The following is a 25,609-nucleotide window of genomic DNA, read 5'->3' as shown; positions in this document are numbered from 1 at the left end:
AAAGATGGATTGTAAAACTATAAGACGGACGTGAGCTGTAGTTTGTCTAGACTGTAGGAGGACTTAAGACTTTAAATTTAATCGACATGTACAATTAGGCCTACAATTAGAACTAACAGAACACTAAAACAACTCTTCAGATTAGTAGTCTTTATCCGGTCGTTCATTTTCGTAATTACAATAATATTCCCAAAATGACTTCGGGTATATAGCCTTCCGAAATTATTTAACAGAGCGAGGTTCGGCCACCTGGTACAAAAATATTCTCAAAATTACTTCGGGTATATATCCTTCCTTAACAAATTATTCATCCAAGCGAGGCTCGGTCACCTGATATTATTTCTAATCGTAGAGTTTTATTATTGTTAGTCTAGATCTAATACAAATTTAATTACATGACTCGTCCAAAATAATTGATAAAATTACACGTTTTTTCAAGTATTTTTTATGTTTTTCATTTTTACATCAGATGATTAGATTGTTGTAGGTCTTTGACATCAAGCATACAATTTGGTTGAGAGAATGTCCATTCATTTTGTATTGATGACAAGCACACAATTTGGTTGAGAGAATGTCCCTTCATTTTGTATTGATGACAAGCACTCAATTTGGTGAGAGAATGTCCATTTATTTTGTATGGATGACAAGCATCAACATTGTATAAATGTAACTACATTTTTTACTAAGGTTTTGATAACATCTTTCTTACAGATTTAATAACATCTTTGTAATGGTTTAAATAACATCTATGTAATGGTTTAAATAACATCTATGTAAAGGTTTAAATAACATCATTGTAAAAGTTTTGATAACATCATTGTAAAAGTTTTGATGACATCATTGTAAAAGTTTTGATGACATCATTGTAAAGGTTTTGATGACATCATTGTAAAAGTTTTGATGACATCATTGTAAAGGTTTTGATGACATCATTGTAAAAGTTTACAGCTGAACTCTTTCATTTCCAAAGTTTTTGTCTTCAAACAAGCTTTAAAAGAAAAGTTGCTTTTATATTTTGTTTGAAGATTTTAGCAAATCACTTTATCGGAAAGTTATGAAAATTCTTACTTGAGTAAAAACAATTTTCTGTAAAAACATATAACTGAATTATCGATAACTGTACTGAGGTTTCAGAAGCCATAAATTGTTCTTGCAACAACTAACTTCTAAGAGATATATCTTTACAATTTTTTTAGAGTTCAATTGACATGTGTCAAAGCATTACCTTTATATAATACAGAACACAAAACTGTGGAGTTATTAGTGTATAGGCGCGTTTTAGAATAACAGACAGCCGAAAAGCAATATAAGACTTTTACATCTTGTTTTAGAAATGGTGTTCATGTGTAAAATAAAACCTATTTGTGTATCAATTTTAAAAACAAAAAGGATTTTGCTTTCTGGAAACCAAACGCAGCCATTGTGATTATTCTGAGCACAACACATGCGACGGTGAAATCTGATTTTCAAAAGAACTTTTACTTACAGACAGACAAAAAGCAATTCAAAAAGCTGGCATGAAAAGAAGTCGATGTGAAAGCCCACCTCCCTGTAGGCAATGAAAGATGCACATCGAAAAGGTCGTTAGAATAAATAGCTCTATGTGACATAGTAATTAGCCTAGAGAGTCTTTGTAGGGGACATAGTAACAGCAAATCAAGTGTGTAGTGCGGTGACAGATCGATAAGGAAACATCATATAGTCAATAACAATGGCAAGGAAGGACATATACTACGTAATGAGTCAAACGATTGCGCCGATTTGACGGTCATAAAAAAAAGCGTTAAAAAAAAAAAGGCACAGACCCCCTCCCATATTTGAATCAAATTTGTGAACAAATTCGTCTCAACAAAGTTGAAAATAGTTTTAGAAGATAACCGCCACTCGCGCCATCATAATTACGGCCGGATTTAAGTATGTGAAGGCCTCGGAGAAGGATCTGTGTAGAGGCCCCTACTCTTTTTTTTAAAGTTTTAATAAAAATCCACTTATTAAAAATAATATTTATATTTTACAGCAAGCTGTATTTTAGAAATATGAGTACTTGCAAATTTTATTTTCTTTATTTAAAAAATATTTAATGTGCATATTTTAGTACAAAAAAATGTATATTTTTGAGTTTATGGTTAGGTTTAGTCCCTGGGATGACGCAATGCCGTAGATCCGGAGTTTCATTTCTTTCTAATGAGCTCGCACCAAGCAAACTTTTCTTCATCACGATTGTGTTGCCAGCCTTAAGATTTTAAGTACTTATAGATTTTTTAAAAATGCGACTTTGGGGGGGGGGGGGGGGGGGGGGGGGGGGGCTTTTTAGTGAATGCCCGCCTGCTCACCCTTAAATCAGGCCCTGATCATAATTATATCTGGACGTCATGAGCGACTTCTGTCCATTCAGAACTGAACGCGACATAAACTGGTTTGTTCCTTATCCAGTGAGTCTGAAACTAGACCCATACGTCTGTGTGGGTAGTTCATGAACTTCTCTGAATGTTGTGTCTGTTCAATAAATGTAGAATGTTGTTGTTCTTAAAATGAAAAAAGAGTCCTTGTAATAACTACACAACTCCAATAAGAATCAATGAAGCAGTCTTAGTTTTAGTCTTAAACAATCTGGCAATGAATATTTAGAAAAACAAAATATGTTCCTAATAACATGAAGAGAACAATCTGGAAATGGAAGCTATAAAGATACGATACAAAGCTCTCACACTTAATTTCTATCGGCTATTTATGTCCTGGCTGTTTATTTGAAGTTGACAGCGTATCTTAAAACCTTCAAGAGAAAGTGGACCAATTTATTTCAATCATAGGCCACCTCACACCGGAAGTCTCCCATAATCTAAACACGTTCATGCAAATCGCCTCCCGTGTCACCCCGCTTCTCCAGCCAATCGAATTTGGACAATCTAATTTCACGGCTCCTGATTGGTTAAACGTGGAGGATCAACGTAACCACACCGTGTAAGTTTCTCTTTCTCTCCAGCACCCCCGCCCCTCTCTTTTCTCTCTAACGTCCATGTAGTAACAACAAAAAAAATGTTTAGTCCAAAGCAGTGGTTCCCAAACTTTTTACTTAACGGAACACTTTGCATATTCTGAGTATTTAGCGGAACACTTTGCTTATTTTTTTAGAGATGTTAATTCACTTGGTGGCCTACTGGTTAATTATTCCAGTAGTTCGTGGACACACCTATTCAGGCCTCGCGGAACACAAGGGTTCCGTGGAACACAGTTTGGGAAACACTGGTCCAAAGGATTTATTGGCGCGAGAAATTGAGTCGGTCTTGCGAGACATGCAGGGTTGCAATCCCCGCATTGTCACAACTCCTTTCCCCCTCCTCTCTGTCTAGGTTTTTATTTTCAGGCTAGGGGAGGAACAGGTTTGGGGCGGACGTTCCGTAGAATCAATTGCATGCCCGTGATTTCATTTACTACAGTGTAGTGTCAATAATGTAAGGATCATTCGTTACATGTCCTCAGCTAGAGACGATGTACTTACGGATAGACCACCACACGTAAGGGGAAACTGTTTCCTTTTGTCAAAATCAATAGTGTAGCTCTATTTGATAATGTTAAATCTCCCTCTGTCTCTCTCATTCTCTCAGTTTCTCTCTCAGTCTTTCTCTCTGTCTTTCCCAGTCTCTCTCTCTCTCAGTCTCTCTCTGTCTCTCTCTCTCTCAGTCTTTCTCTCAGTCTCTCTCTCAGTCTTTCTCTCTGTCTCTCCCAGTCTCTCTCTCTCTCTGTCTCTCTCTCTCAGTCTTTCTCAGTCTCTGTCTCTGTCTCTCCCAGTCTCTCTCTTAGTCTCTCTCTCAGTCTCTCTCTTAGTCTCTCTTTCTCTCTCTCAGTCTCCCTCTTCCACTCTCTATCTCTCAGTCGCTCTCATTTTCTCTCTCTCTATCTCCCACTCTCTATCTCTCAGTCGCTCTCATTCTTTGTATCTCTCTCTCCCACTCTCTATCTCTCAGTCGCTCTCATTCTTTGTATCTCTCTCTCCCACTCTCTATCTCTCAGTCGCTCTCATTCTCTGTCTCTCTCTCCCACTCTCTATCTCTCAGTCGCTCTCATTCTTTGTATCTCTCTCTCCCACTCTCTATCTCTCAGTCGCTCTCATTCTCTGTCTCTCTCTCCCACTCTCTATCTCTCAGTCGCTCTCATTCTTTGTATCTCTCTCTCCCACTCTCTATCTCTCAGTCGCTCTCATTCTCTCTCTCTCTCTATCTCTCACTCTCTATCTCTCAGTCGCTCTCATTCTCTGTCTGTCTCTCTCCCACTCTCTATCTCTCAGTCGCTCTCATTCTCTGTCTCTCTCTCTCCCACTCTCTATCTCTCAGTCGCTCTCATTTTCTGTCTCTCTCTCTCCCACTCTCTATCTCTCAGTCGCTCTCATTCTCTGTCTCTCTCTCCCACTCTCTATCTTTCAGTCGCTCTCATTCTCTGTCTCTCTCTCTCCCACTCTCTATCTTTCAGTCTATCTCCGTCTAAGTCTCTTTCTCCATCTCTCACACACTCTCTCTTTATCCTCTCCTTGTTCCCCTCTATTCTCTCATGGCTTCTCTCTCCCTTTCTTTCTCTACCGTTCAATTTATATTTGTGTCATTGTTTTATTTCCCCTCTGACCCGGCCATGCTTATTGTGTCTTGTGTCTTGTTTCCCCAATAGTTTGTTTTGTTTTTTGAATAGACAATCTAAAGACAGACATAAATACATGTCCAAACACAAATTTTAAAACAAAACAAGTCTTGTAAAATATATAGAAAAATATATAAAGCAAACATTGCATTTAGCAGCAGACGTCACTTGTAATCATATTTAAGTATAATTTTAATTTCAGACCTTGTGGTCTATAGGACAGATGATGTAAATGTCATCTGTTTCTGTGGCCTACAGTTAACGAGGGTGTCATGTAGCCAGCACAACGACAAACCGCCTTTACTTTTCCCCAACTAATATTAGGTTCCCATTAGAGCTGGGTAGGCTCAGAGGCGCCCGAAGATCCCGAAAAATCTCATTCTTCACCCAGTCTTCGAACCCCGGTTTGGAAGCCAAATGCTTTACCGATCAGCCTCCAAAAATATATAATATTATAAAATATTTGGCTCCATCCTAGACATTTTCTCTTATTGACCTATATACATATATTAGGGAAGAGTGCAGTATTTCTGGACGATTCAAAATACATTTCCTCCAGCCTGCGTTCAGTATTTTTAAAGGGATGATTGTCTTGCGCATGTCCAGAGACCTCTCTTTACACTAAATGTCATCCATAGTGGCCCAGAAGTTCTTGACAGCTGCGAACAACATACAGTCTTAGCTTTTGCACGTGAATGGTACATGATTTGTGATTGGTTGGAGTGATTGGTATGTCTGTAAATACGCCAGATACGTACTCGTAGTCATCTCAGCAACTCTCATGAATCTATACAGGGGTCAACTCAGAAGGTGGTTCCAGATACTGAAATGGCAAACAAAAATTCTAACTAGTTGGACATCTGAGGACATTTGAGGTTCTCTCCAGTTAATAGTCTGAGCAGACTTCCATTAAGGCCGACCAAAGGCATTGGCAAATTAGGCCGCCGCCTAGTGTCTCCAATAGATAGATGCCTCGGAAAGGACTCCGTAGACAATATTTAGAGAAGAAATGGTTGAACTTGTTCTCAATGGTATTGTTGGAGTACAGAAGTTTTAAATATTCTGATTTTATTTTTTAGCTGTTTTTTTTTTTATTTTTCTATTTCATTTGTGGCCACCACATTCACTTTAGCTAGGGCCTCCAATTATCTAAGACGGCCCTGCTTCCATTGTGGTCACATGACAGAGTGCCAGGGAATACTTCAATATCTTCAATAATTAAGTCACTTAATCTTCTAGCCTGATGCCTAGAGTATAGTGAGAGCAGTAGTTTACATTATAAGTTACAAAGCATTCTGTAAGTCTTGATTAAAACCAACTCCTAAGCCTAAGTTTTTAAACCCATGTTTTAATAGTGTCCAACTTTCTAAGCATGTCCAACTTTTGCTAGACAGCCCTGTTATAGGAGAGTCACTTGAGGTCTAATTCCCTTGAACCGTGGGCTACTGAAACATATGGCCTTTTACGTCCTCTAACTCACAGATGGCAAGGTCTGAATGAGGGAACTTTACTCTGAATGAGGGAACTTTACTCTGAATGAGGGAACTTTACTCTGAATGAGGGAACTTTACTCTGAATGAGGGAACTTTACTCTGAATGAGGGAACTTTACTCTGAATGAGGGAACTTTACTCTGAATGAGGGAACTTTACTTTTTTTTTGTACAAAGCTTATATCGACTCACTCTTTTGTCTGCCTGGTACAAACATGTAAATAGTTGGTAATTAAATGTGTTTGTTTGATGTCGGCAAGTTCAATAGATCCCACAGTATTGATATAGATGTACTATGAGTGTGTAGTTCTTTCACTTAAATACGCTAGCCTGTTAATATTTTAAATTTTTCTTTTTTTTTTAATTCCCCTATTTATTGTTGAAGAGATGTTTAGAAAAAGTCTACATAAATGCAGAAAGACAAGAAATAATATTGTGTACAAGACTAGAAATATGCTTTAGAATAGTTTGGAGGCTTCCCTAAATTGTAAATAAAGTCCTGTGAATGATATAGATGATACAGATGTGTCTAAAGTCCTGTGAATGGTAAATATGTGTCTAAAGTCCTGTGAATGGTACAGATGTGTCTAAAGTCCTGTGAATGATATAGATGATACAGATGTGTCTAAGGTCCTGTGAATGGTACAGATGTGTCTAAAGTCCTGTGAATGATACAGATGATACAGATGTGTCTAAAGTCCTGTGAATGATACAGATGATACAGATGTGTCTAAAGTCCTGTGAATGATACAGATGTGTCTAAAGTCCTGTGAATGGTACAGATGTGTCTAAAGTCCTGTGAATGATACAGATGTGTCTTAAGTCCTGTGAATGATACAGATGTGTCTAAAGTCCTGTGAATGATACAGATGTGTCTAAAGTCCTGTGAATGATACAGATGTGTCTTAAGTCCTGTGAATGGTACAGATGTGTCTAAAGTCCTGTGAATGATACAGATGATACAGATGTGTCTTAAGTCCTGTGAATGATACAGATGATACAGATGTGTCTTAAGTCCTATACGTTTAGCAATATATTGCTTGTTGATCTGAAAACAAGTGTAAATTGAAGATTATGAAATTGTTGTCTCGTAACATTATAATATTTTAAGTTTAAACCTTGATGTTTTAACCTTCTTATAGAATGGAAAGTGTCAAAGTATTATTGTCTTACGATGACACAACAGGATGACTCGTTCAGACACACTAACGCTTTCAAGGCAATGTCTTCGATTCCGAAGATTAAGGATGAGTACAGTATTTCAGTAACTCTAAACTTTAAAAAAAAAAAAAAAACAACCACCAAATATCAACATTATAAAGTAGGATATTTGATCTTGATACTGCTTTATTCAGCATGACAGCTAGGCGTGTTACTGTGTCTTCCTGTAGTAACGTAATCCCTCGCAGGAGTTTTTTGTTGAACAGATCTATCTAATATTTCTTTCGTGTTTTTTTGTCTGTTTGTTTGTTCGTCTGAATTTCAACCTCAATGAAATCAATAGTTTAAGAGCAATACAGTGTTGGCTAGTAATAAGTCAAGTTGAGGATCGAGAGAGAGAGAGAGAGAGAGAGCAAAGAGAAGGAGAGAAATAGAGAAGAGAATGCAGGTAAGAAAGAGATAGAGAAGTAAGGAGATGAAGAAGAAAAGAGAGGAAGTGAAATAGAGAAAAGAAAGGGGTAGAAAAAGAGAAAAAGAAGACAGAGAGAGAGAAAGCAAAAGAAAAAAAGATTAAGAAAAAATAATTATTTGTTAGGGTTTTGCTATTTTTAATATGAGTAATTTGTAATATATAAATAAAACTAGACTTATAACTAGACATGGAATTGAAGAATTTATTCAAAAATACAATACCAACTATACAACTTTCAAGACACAATTTGAAACGTGTTTTACGTTAGCGATATTGTACTGAATACGAGTGATACATTAAAATTCCTCTATACGAGAGATCTAGATATGTATTAGAAACATGATTGTCACTTCAATAAATTGTGCGATATGACCAAACATAACCATTCGCATTCTAACTGAAACAGTTTTATTACACCAGCAGACCAGTTATAACATGTTTAAGTTGACGTCTGCTGTGCAGATAGCCGTAGTGTTTTAAAGTAGGTCATGTCGACGTAACCTTTACTTATCTAAAACTTCCCCAAACACCTAGAGTAGTGTAAGACTCTTTAAGTTTCATTGACAGTTTATTACATGATATTATTTTCAGAGCGTTCAGGATTTCACGTACATCAGGTATTGACATAGAAACTGTTCTCTTCTTTAAGGACTCTACATAAAGTGGCAGAACAATGGGACACTGTGTACATAAATAGATCTAGACTATTTGTTTACAACAGACTAGGAGGAGGTAACGATATCGAGGCTGCCGGTGTCAGTTTAGTTTAGTATACCAAGAAGAAATAGTTGTTTTTTCTTTATACACCAAAATGTGGAAAGCACAGCTTGTTGTACTCGTTGCTTTAGCCGCTGTTTTAATCCATTACTATCTGAACAAAGACCAAGGCAAAGGAAATCAGTTCACCCAACGACCACGAGACTTCTATGATTATATTATAGGTGAGCACACAGTGAATATACAGTGACTTCTATTAGTTACTCGAGTGCTACCCAAACTGTGTTCCGGGGAACCAAGGTGTGTTCCGCGAGGCCTGGACAGGTGTTCTACGAACTACTGGAGTAACTAACTAGTAGCCAACCACGTGAATCAATCTCTCTAATAAGAAAATTAAAAAAATACTTAAAAAAAAAGCCTTTATTAAGCGTACTTGTATAAATTAGTTTGGATCAGTCACGTATTATTACTAGACTAACAATAAAAAAAAAAGAATTTATAAAAAAATTCTACAAAAAAAAAAGAGAACAACCTGAATTCGAACTCATGGCTATGAACATGGAAGATTGTCTAGTTATCTATTGTTTCAATAGTCTCGTTCTATTTCTCAGGTTGTGTTCACTTAGACCAGGGGTTCTCAACCTGTGGGTGGCGACCCCCTTGGGGGTCGATTGACCATTTGCCAGGGGTCGCCTAAGACCATCGAAAATATGGATTGGTATTGTCTACTCTTCTATTGCTGTATGTGTGTGTGTGTGGGGGGGGGGTCGCGGCAGAGTGGGAGATTGTAAAAAGGAGTCGCCGAGCTTAAAAGGTTGAGAACCGCTGACTTAGACTCAGACAAAGACCTATAAAGGGGACTTATTCTGCTAATACCACCACTTCAATCAAGTAAAATTTCTTCCCCTTGTTCAAGATACCAGACAAAATAATTTATTACCAATAGTTTTTTTTTCATTGATTCCTGTGTTGTGAGGTAAAACAAATAATTGTGCAAAATGTCAGCTTGATTGGTCGAGGGAGAAATAACGTGTACAAACTTTGACCAGACATAGTGAGGTGATAGAAGCTTTGTACAAATAATCAGGGAGTGTTCCGCTAAATACCCAGAATGTGGGAAGTGTTCCGCTAAATACTCAGAATCTGGGAAGTGTTCCGCTAAATACTCAGAATGTAGAAAGTGTTCCGCTAAATACTCAGAATGTGGGAAGTGTTCCGCTAAATACTCAGAATCTGGGAAGTGTTCAGCTAAATACTCAGAATGTGTGAAGTGTTCCGCTTAGTACTCAGATTGTGGGAAGTGTTCCGCTAAATACTCAGAATCTGGGAAGTGTTCAGCTAAATACTCAGAATGTGTGAAGTGTTCCGCTTAGTACTCAGATTGTGGGAAGTGTTCCGCTAAATACTCAGATTGTGGGAAGCGTTCCGTTAAGTAGAAATGCTTGGGAAGAACTGGTCTAAGAGATATCAAATGTGGCGTTCTTAAACCTCGTGGCATCTAAATAGTTACGCAAACTGCAACGAGGCTCGATGAGACTTTTTAAGTTCAGATTTAAAGACACTTTGCGTTGGTACGTTTTATCAATGACCAAACTCCGCTACACACGGCAGAATTAAATACACATTACAACTAAGTTTTTAACTCATTTAAAGCGGAAGTAATGGTTGAGGTTTAGTTGAAGTAGCACCCCACCCCCCAATCCCATAAAGGAAGTTAGCACACATTTTTATTTAAGAAGAAGAAGTGTTTAATATAACACTCTCAACCTGGAACTGCATGTAATATCATCATCATCTCATCTCTACCTGTGGTCCCTTCTGGAGCATAGGCCACGAACCAGCTTCCTCAAGGCATCTCTGATCTGGGCGAGTCTCTCCAACTGTCCCCACGTCTTGCCCATCTGCTTGGCATCTGCTTCGAAATCACGGCGCCATGTATTCCTGGGCCGTCCCCTCTTGCTCTTTTATTTGGGGGTTCCAGGTTAGGGCTTGCATTGTTATGTTGGATATATTCTGCCGAAGGGTGTGACCTATCCATCTCCAGTGTCTCTGAAGAATATCTTCTTCAATTGGCTGCTGCTTTGTTCGTTGCCACAGTTCCTCATTCGAGATCTTGTTTGACCAGCGGATCATAAGAATCTTCCTCAGGCAGGTATTGATGAATACCGGGATTTTTTTCATGGTGGTGATGGTGGTTCTCCAGGTCTCTGCTCCATACGAGCTTTTGCATGCAGTATACACAGTCCAAAATTGACAAAGAACAATTAGAAATTATAACACACGGACAATTATAATTTTTTAATACATGTATAATTGAGGGCTTCTAAGATTTAGAAAAATTGTCCTTAACTTTTAGTTTACAACTAACGCCTATCAGTACTAGTCCATTGACCAGGTGACAGACATATTGCTTCACGTATGAAACTAGCCTCGAATCTGTTCTTTCAAAGTACCCGGTACTGTAACTTCTTTACTTTCTTATATTACATGCTTCAACTTAAGTGCACAACAAGACATGACCCTGACCTAGTTGGAATGTACCATTATTAACTATTAACTTCAGACACACCATGTGACCTTTGCCCTATATTCTTTTTTTATGTAGTCATATTACAACAACACTCCCATTGTTGTCTGCTGTAGTTCATCTAATTGTCACTTGACCTGGACGCTATCAAGGCAACTAGGTCAATTAACATGCGACTATAATAAATTTACCATTATTCTAACCATATTTTTCCTTGTCTGCGATTCAGTGGGCGATTTTATACCTGTACACAAATTAACTGCATAGTGCGGTAATGGTTTATATTACCGTATACTATAAAGTCTAACTAAACAATAGGCAAACGAATGGTCACAAAAGCTCGTGTGCTTTTGGACTTATATGCTTGCATTGGTGACGGGCTGTAACTAATGGCATAGAATGACGTTCTCGTATTTTCGAAGAAAGGTTATCTATGTAATGAATCTAATAATTGATATTATGGATGAAACTCTGTTGCAGTTGGTGCAGGCTCAGCTGGTGCAGTCCTTGCTCATCGACTTTCTGAAGATGCAGACGTCACGGTGTTACTTGATGAGGCAGGGGGAGACGACCGAGGTATCGCTGAAATTTCAACCCCAGGTCTAGCTCTGTCCACACAGAAAAAGTCGGACTTGGTCAGAACATTTGCTACTGGTACATCAGTCTAGATCTTTGTGTTATTTATTTTTAAAAATCTTCTTTATTTATATGTTAGCTCAAATTTAGTTTATTCCTTATAAAAGACTATACAATTAAATAATAGGATTATATCCTGACCTATTTATTGTCTCCAGCGTTTGATACTTCAGACCTTGCGACTATCGTCGATTTATCAATCGATCATTTACTATTAATGATCGAACACTAGTCAATGATTCTGTGCATGTTTAAATCCCCCATCAAGTTCGTCATATTGAATGATCCCTGTCAGGGCTGGCCCTAACTATTACGGGGCCCTGTGCGAAACAGTCTGGGTGAGGAATATGGATAAGAACTGAAAATTAAGATTTTGTAAAAGACAATAAATGTGTCTTTGTTTTAACCTTTTTTCAATGAAAGTTGATTATCCCCCCCCCCTTTTTTTTTTTCTTATCGCGCGAAGAATTGACGTTTTCCATTTTGAGTGACACCCCAAAATGACAAATGTGTCTATTTTCTAGGAGAGTTTTATGAGTTTTTAGGAGATTTTCATAATTTCAGGAAATTTCCAGAACTTTTTTGGGGCATTTTTTGCAATTTTCTGAGCTTTTAAGGAGCTCCTGAAAGATCGTGAGAACCCTGGTAGAAGTTATAATAGTTTAATTTAACAATTTACATCTAGAATTAGCGCGGGGCTTTGAAAGTGCGAGACCCACCGCGGCCGCATTGGTTGAAGTGGCCTAAAGCCGGCCCTGATCCCTCTAACGTATTCCATGCCAATGAGGTAAACAGCGGGCATTAAATGCCATGATTATATTGAAATAAAGGGGGATAACACTTGAAAAAAGATGTTATGAATGCATAAACATTAAAGGGGGATAACATATAATAAGGTGACATTAACAATAAAGGTAAGATTACACCAAGGACTACACAAAGAAGAAATAGGTTGTTTTTTTTTATAATAACAATTACAATGTCTTCACATACTAACTGCATATTTTTCCACACTCTGTGGCATTTTACGTCTCGAGGGACCATTTTTTCCCTTTCCCATTTCTGATGCAGCAATGTCGTTGTCCTCCTGGGGCTTATTCCTTTTCCTCTTCTGCACTCGAGTTTGACAAATGCTGTTCTCTAGACCTCAAATGTGTGTCCTGGGTCCTTCGTGTGAGTCCTCCATCTGTCTCTTTCAGAGGCCATCTGCGTCCAGCTCCTTTCCTCTATGCCAGTTAGATACATTTAAACTATTTTAGTAACTACTCATGACTGTATTTTGTTTTTCTAGAGCCAAACACTCATAAGTACAAAGGTCTTCCTAATGGACAAAGCATCTGGCCACGTGGGCGTGTTCTCGGAGGTAGCAGCAGCGTCAACTACATGCACTACGTCAGAGGCTCCAGTCACGACTTTAACCAGTGGGCGAACTACTCAAGAGACCCTAACTGGGGCTACGACCATGTTTTGTCGTACTTTAGAAAGTCACAGAAGGTGACAGATCAGTCTCTGAGCGAGTCGACCAAATATCACAGTCGATCAGGAGTCATGGGGGTTAGCAAGGTGAAGGCCACGTCTTTATTTAGCAGTAAAATATTAAAAGGCTTTCAAGAGATGGGGTTCCCTCTCAACGATGACTACAATGGTAAGTCAATGGATGGCATTTCTACGCTACAGGTGACGCTGGAAAATGGAATCAGGTCGAGTACATCTAAAGCGTTTCTTCATCCCATCCTTGACCGCCCAAACCTAGACATCATGGTCAACGCCTTTGTTCATAAAGTTGTCATCAAAGACAAGCACGCCGAAGGTGTGGAGGTGATATTCCAAAATAAAAAGTATGTCGTTAAAAGCAACAAAGAAATCATTCTATCAGCTGGAGCTATACAATCCCCTCAGATATTAATGTTATCTGGAGTAGGTCCGAAAAAGCATTTGGAAGAACTGGGAATACCCGTTGTTGTGGATCTTCCTGTTGGACAAAATCTTCAGGATCACGTGTTTTCACATTTCCAATTCAGTTTGAAGGAGCCTACCTCGCCTTGGTTTAGTAAGCTAAAGTCTCTATTTTCATCCATTGAATACTTGGTTTTCAAGACTGGACAGCTGTCAACGTTTGGGGTAGAAGTCAATCTCTTCACGTCAATCTCTGAGCAAGCAAGAGCTATTGACTGGCCAGAACTTCATATTATCTTTCTACCCATGTGCTTCTCTGCTCAACTGTCCAGCTGCTGGACATGTTTGCCTTATGCTACCAGGCCAGCAAGCAGGGGATACTTGAAGCTACGAAGTACTGACCCATTCGACGACCCAATTACTTTGACGAGCAAGCTGATGCCGACATAAATTACAAAGGCCTAGAACTTTGTAAGAATTTAATAGACACTTCTGCCTTTAAGGAATTAGACTCAAAATTACTACGCAATGTTCCAGATGTTTGCCAGCAACAAAAGTTCAATTCCAAAGAGTATTGGATGTGTGTCATACGTTCCTATCCCTACAGTGTGTTCCATCCTGCTGGAACTTGTAAAATGGGACATGCCAATGACGCCAGTGCCGTTGTGGACTCTAAACTGAAGGTACTTGGTGTCGGCGGCCTTAGAGTGGCCGACGCTTCGGTTATGCCGTTCATTGTTAGCGGCAATATCAACGCTGCTACTATAATGATTGGTGAGAAAGCTGCTGATATGATAAGACAATTCAAAACGTAAATTGCTTAGGTTAAAATGTGTACATAAAGTAGCAAGAATTAAAATTGATGATACTATTGAGAATGATTCAACATGTAGCTTGAGCTGACATCAACTTGAAGTAGACCAAATAGAGCAACGCTCTTTTAATAATAAAATAGTTGACATATTCGAATTCTAAGAAGGTAAATATATACAATATTTACTGATACGAAAACCGAAAAACATTAAAAATAATTTTTGAAATAAGTGAAAGTATAAGTCTGTTCGAATATATAATATACTGCTGATAGGCCTTAAGATCTAGACATTGAAAACGATGCGAAAAATTGTCCTGAATATTAATAAATTAAACTCTGTAATCAATAATGCCTCACATTCGGAAATTTCCTAACAGGATAGTCTTTTCAAGAATGCGATAGTCCATTCAAAACGGATGTTGGAACAAGATGTAGACCTAGTTCTCTAGCCAAATTTTAAATTTTTTTTTTTTTTTACTTTGCAAAATTATAAGTCAAACTAGATTTTTCGCAGTGTAACCTACGAGCTAGTAATTCTGTACTCAGTGACATACATCAACTTATGGGAAAATCGATAGAGACGTTTTTTAAAAATCCGAGTCCAGGTTCCAAGTTCCTCCATGAAGTTGTGAAGTGAATGGAAGTATTGTAAAAATTCCGTGAACTAGTCACGCTTATGTATAGGAAGGTCCAATTAAAAAACTCTGGCGTGAGTTACTTCCTGGTTTGCTAAATGTTACATAATGAGTGCATGAGATTTTTTTAAATCTTTCAAACTGCATCTTTAAAAAATGTGTTTAATTATTTAGCCTTCAATTGTATAGAATAAAACGAGAATCTACTGAAGGTAGGACTCTATGTTAAATGAGTTTTTACTTTTTTCATTTCTTTTTTTGGATAACATAATTGTATACGGTTAATTTGCTACTAGTGCATTTAGTGTGGCCCATCAAATATAGATATTAGATATTATGGTCAGCCAATATTCTAATAACATTAACTAAGTACTTGTAAGATTAAATCCTACAACCCATGAAGAGCGTGCAAGCCAATAGCCTCATGTGAATGTTTCTGTTGTGTTGTGTTTAAATTAGAAAAGAGTCCTTGTAATCTCAACGAATTTCCATAAGGATCAATCAAGCAGTCTTAGTCTTAGTCTTAGCAGTCATAGTAAAAATGCTAAGTTAATGATGGAAGTGCTACATGAACCGTGATGACAGTCACGAGGTTAAATCACAATTGAGGCTTAATATTTCTTAATTCGAATTACAATTTCCGCTTTTTAAAATACCTCAATTCAATGGCACCTTCCAAATGGGTGGGTAAGACCGAAACAATTTGGAAACGCACTTCGGCATGTATTTCATTAAATTATTTTAAAATGTTATGTTCAGGGACATTTTTGCGCACTGCCTTATAAGTCTAGATTTAAAGGCCTATCATTAGAATATTATGCATGAAGTCTAGTAGATTTCTACTTTCCATTAACCAGGATTAGTTTCTCCTGGAGGGGTGGAGAAATGGAACGGGATAAAAACAATTTACCATATTTGTTTAAATCTAGCATTCATTAGTTATTAAGAGCAAGTTAATCGCTTTATAAAATTATATGATGTTTAAAGGAGGTATTGTCTTTAAAAAACAATATGTATGACCTGAACAAGTCCACATAATGTTGGATTCAATGTATGACCAATTCAATTAACTGTATTAACTCAATCGCTCCTAACTGACGATACCAACGTAGTGGTACATTGTCTCGACATTAAAGGTTCTCGGTCACATGACCACAACGTTGTCTTATTTGGCGTGTACAAACAGTAATGTCCCTTGTTCAACAGCCGTTGACCCGTTGACCTGTGTGATTGGCCTGAGTCGAGTGTATCAGTAGGCCGCACACACATTAACCCTTTCAGTCCGCCACTGGAGTTACTACAGTATATATGGGAATTTCAATTAACCTAATGAATGTTAATTAAAGAAGATTCCATTAGTCCTTTTTTACAATTCTTCTATTCAGCTTGCGAATTCATCTGGTCAAAAAAAAACAAAAACCTGGGTGGGTGGAGAGGTCCTCGGAAACGGCTCTAACGATTTTCTTAGAATTTAGACACTTGATGTATACCTTTGGGAAAAGATAGCTATTTGGCCATGGTGGGAAAACTCTAGTTTGACCATTATAAATTTTCAAAGTAGAAAACAAAATCGAACATCGATTACTCATTAAGAGTAAACTAATGTAATTGTAATGTAACTGTAATAAGGAGGTAGTGTCTCTTTTTTAAAGGTGTTTTGGTATTTTATTTTTCGAAAAAAGCATACAAGATCACTTATAAGTGTTTTGTATATTTAAAAATTATTTCTGATAGTATTGTTTATATAAGATATGCCTACTTTGACTGACAAAACGGTGGATTTTAATCGCCCTGATCTGCTGTTTATAGACAGAAAAGAAGAAAAAAACGCTACCATGATTGACATTGCCGTACCACTGTCTCATAATATACGGAAAACTGAAATGGAAAAACAAAGAAAATATGGAAACCTAAGATTAGAGATCAAGGGATTATGGAAGTTGTCTAACATAACAATATACCCTGTTGTTATATCAACTGAGGGGATAAAGACAACTGACATCACAGATAACTTCAAGGCCCTTAACATCCCTAAGAATGTTGCTTGTCAGAGGTTGGTACTGCTGCAGAGCTGCCACATCACCAGAAAATTTCTCAGTGGACACTGTTAAAGGGATTACAATTAATTTGGTTTCTCTCTAACGAAGCCCCTCGCTGGCAGTGCCAGAGAATGAATATTAGTTAGTTTTTAGCATAATAATATCTGTATAGTTCAATATTTGATGCCTGTAATTTACAATTGGGCAGAACACTTGGCACAAACAAGGGACACCGAATAATTAATTTCTGTCAAGAAATTGTAAGAAAGTAAAAAGAATTCCTAGTATCATTTGTTTTTTTTTCCTCAATGGTGAAGAGAGACACTATATCCTCAAATAAAAATATATAACGTCCCTCAGGATTTCAAATTAAGAAACTCGGTTAACGAAAATTTTTTAACAGTTTTCTCCGCCATGGTTTCTAATTACAATAAGATGATAAGGTCTCAACTTTGTTACAGTATTATTTTCTTTTCGTTCGAGATGAGAACCACTGGCGTCTTGGGCCTATTGATGTGTGTATAAGTACTTCATGCACTGTTTCAGTTGGTATCTAGATCTAGGTCAATGAAGAAGTCTCCCTCCGTCTCAACTTTCACGCAAAGCAGTCTCGCTTATGCCGTGATACGGAAACAAATCAAATAATGTTTAAGTTGATTGTCATTGTTCTGATTTGTGCATTGCTAATCAGTCGGTATTTGGACTATCCAGCATCCCTCAACAATGGCAGTCAGTTCGTCCAAAGACCGAAAGAAACGTACGATTATATTATCGGTAAGTATCTTTTCATTCAGAAACTTTGGTAATACGTTGTAAAAGCATTAGCAATAATAAAAAAAAATAAGTACTACTTTAAAAAACAATTTTTTTGTAAAGACAACTGACATTTTTCTGGGTGGAAAGACATGCTCCAATTTGATTCCCATTTCTGTAATTCATCTAATTCTCTTTGTAAAATATCTGTGTTTTGTGTTGTTTTTATTGTTCTATATATTATGCAATCGTCTGCAAACAATCTGACCTTTGTTCCTGAAGTAATACAATTTGGTAAATCATTTATGTAAATTAAAAATAGTAGTGGACCCAAGACTGTTCCTTGAGGTACACCTGAGTTTACTGTTATCTGTGTTGATTTAGAGCCATTTATTATTACAGTTTGTTCCCTCCCTATCAGAAAATCTTTAATCCGCTGATGCAGTGGACCATTAATGCCGAAATATTTTAATTTTTTAAGCAAACTATGGTGGTGAACTTTGTCAAAAGCCTTAGAAAAATCTAGTAAGATAGCATCTATTTGTTCTCTATTATCTAAACCTTTTGAAAAATCATCAATTAGTCCTATTAGTTGTGTTTCACATGATCTATATTTCCTAAAGCCATGTTGCTATGGTGTGAGGACATTATGTTTGTCTAAATGGTTTATGATGTTGCTACATATTATGTGTTCTAGGATTTTACATGTGATGCTGGTAAGTGATACTGATCTGTAGTTTCCTGGGTCAGATTTTTTTCCTTTTTTAAATAAGGGGGGGGGGATGACATTAGCTTCTTTCCAGTCCTTTGGTACTCTGCCCTGGTTAAGTGAAACCTGAAAGAGTATTTTGAACACTGGGGCTAGCTCATTGCTTAGTTCTTTGAATAATCTAGCTGGAATACCATCAGGTCCAGACGCTTTATTTGGTTTGGTGTTGGCTAATAGTTTTTGAATTCCATTTTCTTGTACTACTATATCTTCAATGTTGTCTATTTGTTCAAATTCAGTTATATGTCTTTGTCTCCTGGGGCTGAGAATGCTGATGCAAAGTATTTGTTTAGGATGTTTGCTTTAGTTTCATTATCATTATGTATTATGTTATGTTCATCTTTTAATAGCGCTATGCCTGTTGTTTCCATTTTCTTAGACTTAATGTATCTTATTCATATTAAACCAGTAACACAGACTAAAAACGAAAAATACCTAGGTGTTATAATAAATGAAAAACTGTCATGGAATCCCCATAATGATGAAACTAAAAAAAAATCAAACAAAGCATTAGGGTTTATTAGAAGAAATTTCTATAAATCAAATAGGAACATAAAACTAAAATGTTATTTAACCTTGGTTAGGCCAATAACATCCTTTGTTTGGGACCCCTCAACTCAAGAAAACATTAAAAAACAGGAACAGACACAAAATAGAGCAGTGAGTTTCATAACATTTCATTCACATTTGACTAGAGTAACACCTTTAGTAAAATCACTAAATTTAGAAAGCCTTCAGGATAGAAGACTTAAAAGTAAAGTAGCAATTATACATAAAACACTGAACTATAATCTTCAAATACAAAACAAAATTTAATAAAATACTCAGAATGACACAAAGATAAAGGCACATTCCTCGTCCCATATGCTAGGACAAATTTGTAAAAATACTCCTTCTTTCCTAGCGCTGACAGATCATGGAATGGGTTGCCTGAGCTAGCCAGTAAAACCAGTGACTTGGCGGAATTTAGGTCATTGGTTAATATGCATGACTAAATGCATGACGCGTAGGACGTAATCATCTTCTTTTTTGAAGTAACGCCTGTATCATATACGATAAGATAAGAAGATGTATAGATAGATGTAATTCTTTATTAATTCATTCATTTTTTGTTTTAAGTTGGAGCAGGGTCAGCTGGTTCTGTTCTAGCCAATCGTCTGTCAGAAGATGCTCACGTGACGGTGTTACTTGTTGAGGCAGGGGGAGATGATAGTGGTATCCCAGAGATATCAACGCCAGGACTCACCTTAGCTTTAGACACTATACCAGACGTGGCGAGAACGTTTTATACAGGTGAAGTCATGTTACTACATTGAAACAAATAGACTTCTGAATAGTGAATAACTACAATGTTTTTCGATATAGTAATAGATGAGTAATTCTAATTATGCAAACGTTTTTTCTAAAAAAAAATGTTTAAAAAATGTTTATTATTAAATTAAGTATTTTCTGTCACTGTTATAAAAGCAACTTAATGATTAGATAAACTGTTTACTTCAATTTTAAATCAGAGCTAATTCATTTAGTATGTATATAAATTGAATTTAATTTAAAATAACAATTAATAAGCAGTATTTGAAACAGTACAAATACAGTGCAAAGATAGACAGATATATTACCCTTTAAAATATAACAACAGTTAAAAGTTTCTCCCTTGAGGCCTTCAATGAGAGATTGGCTCTTTATCAAACATTTCAATTGATTAGATAATCATTCAATATAATCAGTTTGAATAAGATTAATAAATCTCCGTATCCTGTTGTATCAAGTCGTCAGTCGGGTTGACACTACACTGTTACTTTTATACTACTTAAAATTAATTATATTTTACACTTTTTTTTTCAGAGCCAATGAAAACAAAATGGCCCCGCGGGCGTGCCCTCGGTGGGAGTAGTAGCATTAATTATATGAACTATGTCCGAGGTTCCAAACACGACTTTGACCGATGGGCCAACTACACCAAAGATCCGTCCTGGGACTATGCCCATGCATTGCCTTACTTCAAGAAATCAGAAAAGATGACAGATCCAGAGCTTAAACAATCAGAGTTTCACGGAGGAGATGGTCAACTAGGAGTCACCAAGATGGAGGCGAGATCTTCCTTTAGTTCGTCCATCCTGGCAGGGTTTCAAGACTTAGGGTTCATCTACAACCAAGACTATAATGGAAGGACTATGAACGGGGTCGGGAAAGCTCAAACTACGATAGAAAATGGGATCAGGTCAAGTACCGCTAGAGCGTTTCTTCATCCCATCCTTAACCGCCCAAACCTGGACATCATGGTCAACGCCTTTGTTCAGAAAGTTGTCATCAAAGACAAACACGCTGAAGGTGTGGAGGTGATATTCCAAAATAAAAAGTATGTCGTTAAAAGTAACAAAGAAATCATTCTATCAGCTGGAGCTATACAATCGCCTCAAATATTAATGTTGTCTGGAGTAGGTCCAAAAAAGCATTTGGAAGAACTGGGAATACCCGTTGTTGTGGATCTTCCCGTTGGACAAAATCTTCAGGATCAAGTGTACTCAGCGTTGGAATTTCACATTAAGGACGCAGCAGTTCCGTCTTTCCCTTCTTTGAGGCAATGGTTGTCACATTTACAATACAAGTTTTTCCACACTGGACAGTTGTCTTCCCTTGGTATAGATATAATGGCATTTACTTCGGTGTCGGAAGAAATGAAGCAAATGGGATGGCCTGAAATTCATTTCATCATTGTCCCTATCTGTTTTACCTCCATGGAAGTTTCTAACTGCTGGACCTGCGTGCCCTATTCAACTAGACCAGCAAGCAGGGGGTATATACAGTTGAAAAGCAAAGATCCTTTTGACGACCCTGTAATAGTTCCAAACTACTTCCACCAAAAGGTAGATGCAGAATTAAACTACGAAGGTTTAAAGATTTGTCAAAAGTTATCGCAGACTAAGTCTTTAAAGAGTTTGGGAACTTCTTCTTATCACAATGTTGGGGACATATGCAAGCAATATCAGTTTGATAGCCAAGAGTTTTGGAATTGTTTCATCAGGTCTAGGCCGGACACAGTTTTTCATCCAACCGGAACTTGCAAAATGGGATTTTCTGGAGATCCAAGCGCAGTTTTGGACTCAAAGCTTAGAGTTATTGGCATCAAGGCATTGCGAGTAGCTGATGCTTCAGTAATGCCATTTCTTGTTTCAGGCAATACAAACGCAGCGACAATCATGATTGCAGAGCAAGCATCTGACTTCATCAAAAATCAATCTTAGCTTTGTGAAACAGCAAATCTTGAATTAGTCAAATGTTTTGCTATTTCTCATCTTCTTAACTACCTCATTCATTATGTATTTGTTTGTGAGTGAGTTTGTAAGAGAGAGAGAGAGAGAGAAAGAGAGTGAAAATTTATCTAAGTAATGAAAACATAAACTTATGTTTCACTTATACATTAAAATGTGTTTAAATTGTATAAATAAAATGAATATAATTATATTTTTGCTCATTCTATGTTGTTTTGTTTCTGACTTGAGTCTAAGCAACTTCTGTAACAAGTCACCTCGCGTTACACTTAAAGGGAAACTCCGATGGTTTTGACAATTTTTTTTATAATATGTGTTTTGATTTACAGATAATGAATATATTATTATTTTGTTTTTATTTGCAATAATAACTTAGTAATTAATATTTTTCTGACGTAATTTTCCTGCGCATCCAAAACGGCCAGACTTTCACCGGGTTTCTATGTGACGTCACACATGCCTATTAATTTAATCTATTGACTTACTGTATAACAGAAAACCATACAGTAACGTTAACATTCTCGTAAAAGAGATATATCTTCGTCTATGCAGTTAGATCTAGATCTTGTAAGCAAAGAAAAAAATGCGTGTTAAAGGAGATTTACATGCTTGACTAACTACGGGAGTGTGTATCTTCTCGCCTGACCACTCAACACACAACAAACACTATCGCTGGGTTGTCTTGTCATGACTGACTACACGTAGTCTAGACTAGCCTTACACTGACCAGTCAGACCTGCGATCTATTTACTTCTTGGGACAGGGAGGGGCTAAGATGAAAATGTTACTTTTTTTCTCGAGTTGGTGGTCCTAATGCTTTTAAATCTATCTATCTATATATAACTGTACCATAGCGCTTAACTTAGACTTACAGCCTAACAGCTACTATAGGAATGAAGCGATACGATTGGTCAAAACGAGTTTTCCTTTCAGTATTGTTGAGGGAAGTGACGTATGCCTAACCTAAAAACAAAATATCAAAGAACCCCGTTTGTTTTTTGTTTTTTTTTGAGATGTCAAGAATTTACTGTCTATTTATGAAATATAAATGTTTTTAAGCATTTAAAAAAATGGAAAACTTTTACTACTACAACTTTTTACGCAGAATTTAAATATGTCAATAACTCAAATTTGAAATACCACCGGAGCTTCCCTTTAAGGTGGGTGAGTTTATAACATGAAAGAAATGAGATCTGTTTTAAACTAAACTCAACAATGGAAAAGTCAAACAAAAATATCGATGCTGTAGAAAATGTCTACTAAAAGGAAATTACACCAAAGCAAGATTTCTTTTGTGTCTTAATTGAAGACAATGAAAGCATAAAAATAAAAAACCTTTCCTTTTGACTTTTTTGCATGACAAAACAAAAAAATCAAGTGATCAACAATAGAATTATGATTAAAATGATGTCATCAACCTGTTCGTTGTTTTGTGTTTTCATTATGTCCTGTTCATGTCACAAGGGAAACCCCCCAATCTCTGATCATGTTTGAGAGTGTACAGGGAGATGAAAATGAATTAGCTTCTAGCACGAGCTGGGAAGAAAATGAAGGCGACAAATATTGAAAATGAACAACCCTAACCTACTAAATTCCAAACAGTCAGGTAGTTAAGATTTTGTTATTGCGGATGACGTGGGAAGGGGTTAAAATCTGTGACAGAAGTGTTCGAAACTTGCATGATGTGGTATCGTTGGCATCACACGATCTACAGAGACATCTTTGGCACCACTATAGCAGAGATGAAATATAGCAACAGTGACATCTTAAACATCACACTAGAATCAGTGACATCTTAAACATCACACTAGAATCAGTGACATCTTAAACATCACACTAGAATCAGTGACATCTTAAACATCACACTAGAATCAGTGACATCTTAAACATCACACTAGAATCAGTGACATCTTAAACATCACACTAGAATCAGTGACATCTTAAACATCACACTAGAATCAGTGACATCTTAAACATCACACTAGAATCAGTGACATCTTAAACATCCCACTAGAATCAGTGACATCTTAAACATCACACTAGAATCAGTGACATCTTAAACATCCCACTAGAATCAGTGACATCTTAAACATCACACTAGAATCAGTGACATCTTAAACATCACACTAGAATCAGTGACATCTTCTTGATTTAGCAATAGATCGCAAACAAAAACGAAAGCCTCATTATCAAAAAGCCTACATCAACTCTATTTTCAGTTATTTTTACAAAGCTTCTCTAAACTCAGTCTGTCTGTCTGTCTGGTAAAAAAGTTTGCACACTTTATTTTCTCCCACACCCAATCTCGGATCAAGTTGAAACTTTGTAGAATTATTCATTGGCAGAGACAAGACATGAATCAATAAAAATCAATGAGTCACTTAGTTACTGGTTTGTACATGTCATTTCTCTCCCACGCTCATTCTTGGATCAATTTGAAACTTTAAACAAAAAATTAACAAAATTAACAAATTAATCAAATAATTAATGGTTATTAATTATGTTTGTGATATCGAATAAAGGTAATAACATCTACATTATTGAAAAATATAGTTGTAAGTGCAGAGTTCTTCGCCTTAGATATGCTTGTTTTAAGGATTTAATGAAAACTATTGTTTTAATTGTAGGATTTGGTAATGTTTCAGATCACCCGCCATCTTGTATCGTTATTCTGAAAATCGATATAGATCAACATAAATTTCTTTCTTTTGTGTTATCGATGCCAATTATCCAATCAGGGTCTCACTTTATTTCATTGACCCGAGTCACGTGACTATGTACAACTTTGTTGTGATGTTGTTATCATGAGAAGACTGTCTCTCAGGACAACAATAACAACAACACACACACACACACACAGTCACACACGGGCTCGTGAAACTGTACACTACAGTGATCATGGGCATTTTAATCGTTCGTAAGATAATTATAAAATAAAATTGGTGACAACGACAATGTGGTGGGTGGGGGGGGGGACAGGTGATTTTTAAACTCTCCCCCTCCTCCCCCCACCCTAGCTACTCCACTGGGTGGGGGGTGCAATTGTTCAGCGACGAAGTATGAGCAAACAAACAACATAATAACCTTAGAAGGAGCTAACAAAAGTACTATATATATATATGGCCTCCTTCAGTCGCGAAGCGACTATTGATCATCTCATGGAAATGAGACTAATGCCTGGGCATTAGCTGTGGTCGGCTTTATATCGCCACACATCAGTTCCCCCTTCTCCACGCAGCTGATGTATCCAAAGGAACGGCAATGCCGATACAGTTTGGGTCAGCGGCGTCGCAGGTTCTGCCAAGGTGTAGCACTGGGTGCTGCAAACTGCCTTAGGGTCGCCAGATCCTGATTTTTCCTCAGGGTTGACTCCCGAAACCTTTCCCATGATTGGATATAGCTGCAAGGCAGCAGAGGTTTGAATTCAAAGTTTTCCTTCACCTTGGTGGGTAGCCAGCCATGGCTAACGAGCCCCTCCTGCCCGAAGCTTACTGGTTCCGCAACAAAAGTACTAAATGAATGCTAACCCCTGTCAAAAAAGTAAACTATGGCCACATCACAAGGTCCTCAGAGCTAGCAAAGACCTTTCTTCAGGAAACAGTACCAAGAAGAAGAAGAGGCAGAGAAAGACAACATCAAAGAATGGACAGGTCTGTCATTGAATAAAATGCTATCCAAGGCAAAGACAGAGAGGAAAGGAATGATGGTGAACAAGAAAACATTGGACCAAGACAACGTCAATATATGTCTGCCTGGTCTTGTGGTATGCGCTCTGAATTCTCGTCTCGATCGTCCCGG

At 37.2% G+C, this 25,609-nt stretch overlaps 3 protein-coding genes across 4 annotated transcripts in view; 2 read left to right on the top strand and 1 right to left on the bottom strand.

Annotated features, from left to right (window-relative positions):
* The window catches only part of LOC106062087 (protein lev-9-like), a 157,596-nt gene that overhangs the window by 32,226 nt on the left and 99,761 nt on the right, over positions 1 to 25,609 (bottom strand). The window contains exon 1 of one of the 2 annotated variants that reach the window (XM_056042693.1): positions 7,975 to 8,122. The exons of the other annotated variant lie outside the window; for it this stretch is intronic. The gene's annotated coding sequence lies outside the window, so the exon portion shown is untranslated. Of the gene's footprint in view, positions 1 to 7,974; positions 8,123 to 25,609 lie in introns of those variants that run through there. 2 annotated transcript variants of the gene reach the window in all.
* On the top strand, positions 8,235 to 14,130 carry LOC106071091 (glucose dehydrogenase [FAD, quinone]-like). The gene is made up of 3 exons (XM_013231128.2): positions 8,235 to 8,694; positions 11,478 to 11,651; positions 12,925 to 14,130. Exons 1-3 carry the CDS (start codon positions 8,565 to 8,567, stop codon positions 13,977 to 13,979), a joined length of 1,359 nt encoding a protein of 452 aa, XP_013086582.2. The 5' UTR covers positions 8,235 to 8,564; the 3' UTR covers positions 13,980 to 14,130.
* Positions 17,588 to 22,004, top strand: LOC106071088 (glucose dehydrogenase [FAD, quinone]-like). Its single transcript, XM_056042694.1, has 3 exons — positions 17,588 to 17,791; positions 19,659 to 19,832; positions 20,385 to 22,004. Exons 1-3 carry the CDS (start codon positions 17,662 to 17,664, stop codon positions 21,782 to 21,784), a joined length of 1,704 nt encoding a protein of 567 aa, XP_055898669.1. The 5' UTR covers positions 17,588 to 17,661; the 3' UTR covers positions 21,785 to 22,004.

Source organism: Biomphalaria glabrata, chromosome 9, assembly GCF_947242115.1.
Source record: "Biomphalaria glabrata chromosome 9, xgBioGlab47.1, whole genome shotgun sequence".
NCBI classification, from domain to species: Eukaryota; Metazoa; Mollusca; class Gastropoda; family Planorbidae; genus Biomphalaria; species Biomphalaria glabrata.
Note: the sequence above shows the minus strand (reverse complement) of the source record. Positions and strands in the feature narration are given on the sequence as shown.